This window comes from Phascolarctos cinereus, unplaced genomic scaffold, assembly GCF_003287225.1.
Source record: "Phascolarctos cinereus isolate Bilbo 61053 unplaced genomic scaffold, phaCin_HiC Scaffold_726;HRSCAF=1367, whole genome shotgun sequence".
Lineage (NCBI taxonomy): Eukaryota > Metazoa > Chordata > Mammalia > Diprotodontia > Phascolarctidae > Phascolarctos > Phascolarctos cinereus.
Genome location: NW_027556098.1, coordinates 261,629,188 through 261,633,348, shown reverse-complemented (window position 1 = coordinate 261,633,348; position 4,161 = coordinate 261,629,188). Strand labels below are relative to the sequence as shown.

At 45.8% G+C, this 4,161-nt stretch overlaps 1 protein-coding gene across 1 annotated transcript; it reads right to left on the bottom strand.

Moving 5' to 3' along the window:
• Positions 1-307: 307 nt before the first annotated feature.
• Positions 308-3,777, bottom strand: WDR45 (WD repeat domain 45). The gene is made up of 2 exons (XM_020968799.2): positions 2,525-3,777; positions 308-1,081 (listed from the first exon to the last, which is right to left on the bottom strand). Exon 1 carries the CDS (start codon positions 3,671-3,673, stop codon positions 2,588-2,590), a length of 1,086 nt encoding a protein of 361 aa, XP_020824458.1. The 5' UTR covers positions 3,674-3,777; the 3' UTR covers positions 308-1,081; positions 2,525-2,587.
• Positions 3,778-4,161: the final 384 nt, after the last annotated feature.

Below are 4,161 nucleotides of genomic sequence, written 5' to 3'. Positions count from 1 at the left end.
CAATACTATATGAGGAAGCAGTACTGGAATGCAAGAAGATCAAGTCAAGAAGACTGGCTGGATCAAAGAGGCCCAGATCCAATCTTTGATGAAGGTGATACAATCTTGAAAGCATTGACAGATAATTTTACAAGTTATTTCAGGAGACAGCAAAGATATTAAAAGAGAGGAAGAAATCACTGACAGTAAAACTATCTCCCATAAAGTAAACAAGAGGATAGTAAGTACCAACCTATATAACTACTTTCTCACGTTTAGAAAATCTCACATTTTTAGTCACATGATTAACTGAAAGGTACAAAGAACAAAAGATCTCATTGTATTTATTGTTTGCTGATTACAAAAAAAAAAAAGGCAAAACATAACCTTTAAAGCCCCCTTCCAACAAGGAGTTATGTATGTGTTAAGATCACCCAGATCTGATTTGTTAAATGCAAACACAGATAACTGTTCAACAACCCTCTGATTATTAATGTCAAGTGAAGCATAAAACAGTATGCTTGCCAAAGGTGTTTGCCACTGTCATGGGGGATGTTCTGTGTAGGGTTCAAGTGGAAGCTGATGGGATGCCTTAGGATTAGGTACTCCAGATGCTCTTCTGTTAGGATAACATTATGCTGAATATATTAAGTTCCAATTTATTACAAAGCCTTCTCAATGAGATCCATGATTACTCAAACAAGAGTACAGGAAAACACAAAGACATCAAAAAGTCCTATTGTCCAGATTATGATATGCACTTCACCGGCCAGTCTGTAGGTGGTCAATGAGTTGGGCTCAGAATTGAATGGTTCCAAGAGAGCAAGCTGCATTGCACTTGAAAAAATTCCAGTCCTTATAATGGTACCAAGCTGCTCCTTGACATATAAATCCCAGCTTTCAAAAACTAATGTTTTCACGGTGATGCTGTTTTGGTATGGCTGTGAATGCTGGAACACCACAATCTCCGGCAAATCAAAATTGCAGGTTAACTAAAAGGCAATGGAGATGTACACTGTGGACACAAGTTGGCCAAAGTACATTTCCAAAGATGACCTACCTGCATGTAAGAAGTGGTGTAAGAATATCATCCAGGAAATACCTGATCAAAAAAGGAAGTTGGTCAGTTATGCAGCAAGAGAGATAAAAGATGAACACTCTGGGCACTACTGATATATATATATATATATATATATATATATATATATATGAAATTTGATGAACTGTACCAATATCTAAAATTTTATGACTGGGTTCTTAACCTTTTTTTTTTGAGTTATAGACCCCTCTGACAGTACGCTGAGGCCTACAGACCCCATCTTAGAATGTTTTCAAATACAAAAAATAGAGTACATAGAATTATAAAGGAAACCAAATAATTACTACTGAGGATCAGAAGGTATGGAAGGGTTGTAACTACAGTGATAAAGGGAATACCCACACTGATGAGTTTCCTTTTAGATAATTAAGTAATTTTTAAAGTGTAATTCTGTTGTCAATTGCCTGTATCTTATTAACTTAAGAGCTTCAGGGAAACAAATTTACACTAAAAGAGGCAAATAAAGTAAATATTTATTAAACTGCTCAACTCTTGCCCTCAAGAAGTTTACAGTCTATAAGGAAGACAAAGAAATAAAAGGCAAATTTAAAAGTACAAATTAGTACAATTATGAGGTACAAACAAAATGTTTTGAAAGATTTGAAAAGGTATAGGACACCTTGACATCTTTAATTTTATCACATTCTAACTTGTAACCTATTTATTTTTACACTGTTACCCCACTCCTTCCCTAATGCTATTATAAACACCATGAGAGCTGAGCCCCTGCAGTTTTTCATTTGGATTCTCAGCATCTAGTATTCCGATTGGACCCAAGTAAGAAATTACTCAAATGTTTTTTAATTAAGTTTCCCTCTCCCATATCTTTCCCACAAGGGGGAAAGAAAATACTTCCAACTGAAATTAAGGCATGAAAAATCATCTTCACCCTCTCCCATATCCTTTTTCTTTTTTAACTGATGGATTTATTTCCTTCTCTTCCTAGGGAAGGGAATGAAGTCTGTTTCTCGAAGTCAACAAATTTCTCTATTATCCTACCTCTTACATTCTCCCTCCCCCAAATCTTCCAGAATCTCTGGGCCTAGTTTGATGACAGATGGAAAGACAGGTAGATAGACAGAAATATAGATAGTGATAAGACAGAGAGACCGAGAAAGAGATGGAGCTACAAAGCTAGAGACAGAATCTGAGATTATAGAGAGACAGAAATAGACATAGAGGCAGAGATTTGAGAGAGATATAGAGATAACAGAAATATAGCTATAAAGAGTTACAGATATAAACAGATGTATAGACAGGTAGATGGAATGATAGAGCATTTATTAAACATTTACTTTGTGCCAGGCACTGTGATTGGGCTTCTCTCTGTAGCAAATGGGCTGGGCTGCTACATCATTGAGATCCTTTTGTAGTCCTAAAGTTGACAGATCCTATGGAGTAGATGGGGGAGGGAGGCTCTCAGAGATTAAAGACCCTGCGCCTCACCTGAAGCAAAGAGAAGGCCCCCAGCTAGGTGGGGGGGTGGGGAGGAGTGGGAGGCAGGGTCTCTCAGAAGTCGTCGTCGTCGCAGATGTCCAGGTACACATCGAAGGCCTCCCGGTTACAGTTCCCATCGGGGGTGAAGACGTACTTGTGGAAGGTGCCGTCCACGCAGATGGCAATGACGGAGTTGACATTCTTGGAGGTGTTCCGGCCAAAAGCACAGATGCAGGCGGACTCGGCGGGGACGGTGAAACTGGCCAGGCTCCACTGCGAGTCCACGTACTGGCCGATCATGGGGCCCACCTTACCCACTCGTGCCAGGGCGGACCTTCGGTTGAGCCTGGTGTCCTTGAGGGCGAAGACGTGGACGGTGCCCTTGTCGCTGGAGGCGCAGAGGAAGGACGAGTCGTGGCTGAAGTTGATGCAGTAGAGGGTGGCCGGGTCGGTACCGCGCCTCAGCTCCACCAGCTTCTCCTTGGTCTGCGTGTCGAAGAGGCGGATGAGGGTGCCCTTCTGCGACGCGGACGCCACCACGGTGCCGGGCTGGTTGAGTGACACGCAGGCCACCTCGCTCTGGTGCGCGTTGATGGTAAAGGGCGCCGACGACGTGCCGGGCTTGGTGCTCGCCAGGTCCACGAGCTGGAGGCTGCCGCACTTGTGGCCCGGGAACACCAGCAGCTGCTTCTCCAGGCTGGGGCACAGGTCGCACAGGCCCTTGGGGTTGTCGCGGGTGTCGAACTCGAACAGCTTCTGAGGGTCGTTGGGGAAGGAGTAGACGTAGATGCGGTTCCGCAGGACGATGACGATCTTGTCGTGCCGCATGCGCACGGCCAGGGCGGGCTTGGTGAAGGTGAACTCGAGCACCAGCTTGTCCTGGCTGTCTCGGCCCTCGCGGGCGTCGTCCCACACCAGCACCGAGATCTCCGAGAACTTGGGGCTGCCGCCGCCGCCCACGATGGCCAGCAGGTTGGAGCGGTGGAGCATCTCCACCAGTGCCACGCTACCCACCTGCTCGTGATCCAGGTGGCCCTTCTCCATCAGCGGCTCTACGTTGTAGATCCGGACGCCCGTCTCCATGGCACAACAGAAACAACTCTGGTCCTGGTTGAAGCGCAGGCTGGTCATCCCGCGGAGCTGCGGCTTCTGAGCCATGGCGAAGTTCCGGCAAGGGGACAGCGGCAGGGAGGAGTTATAAGAGCCGAGTCCCGCCGAGGCGAGACGAGACTGCCCGACTGGAGCCGAAGCTCGAGACTAGACGAAGAGAAAGCGAAGCTCCGCCCCTCAAGCTGTTCTTTCTCGCCGCTACCTCCGGATGCCGGCTCCCACAGGCTTCAAGTTCCGCCCTTCTGGGGGTTCCGCCCGGCCCGACGCTACCGCCCGAGACTTGGAGATTGGGAGACCTGAATGGGAATCCTGCCTTTGACGTTTAATACCTGCAAGTCTTCACCTCAGTTTTCTTACCTGTAAAATAGGGATAAAAAGAGTAAGAGGTAATAAGAAATAGGGATAAAAACGAGGTATCAGTCCTACATTTCTAACCAGGTTATTGTGGGCATCAGAGAAGATAGTGTATTCAAAGGATTTCCCAAAACTTAAAGCAATAAAATAGCTGGAGAGGTTAAGGCAGCTAGGTGGAAGTG

Coding starts and splice junctions, on each gene's coding strand:
- WDR45 (XM_020968799.2), bottom strand. CDS start 3,673: ATGGCTCAGAAGCCGCAGCTCCGCGGGATGACCAGCCTGCGCTTCAAC.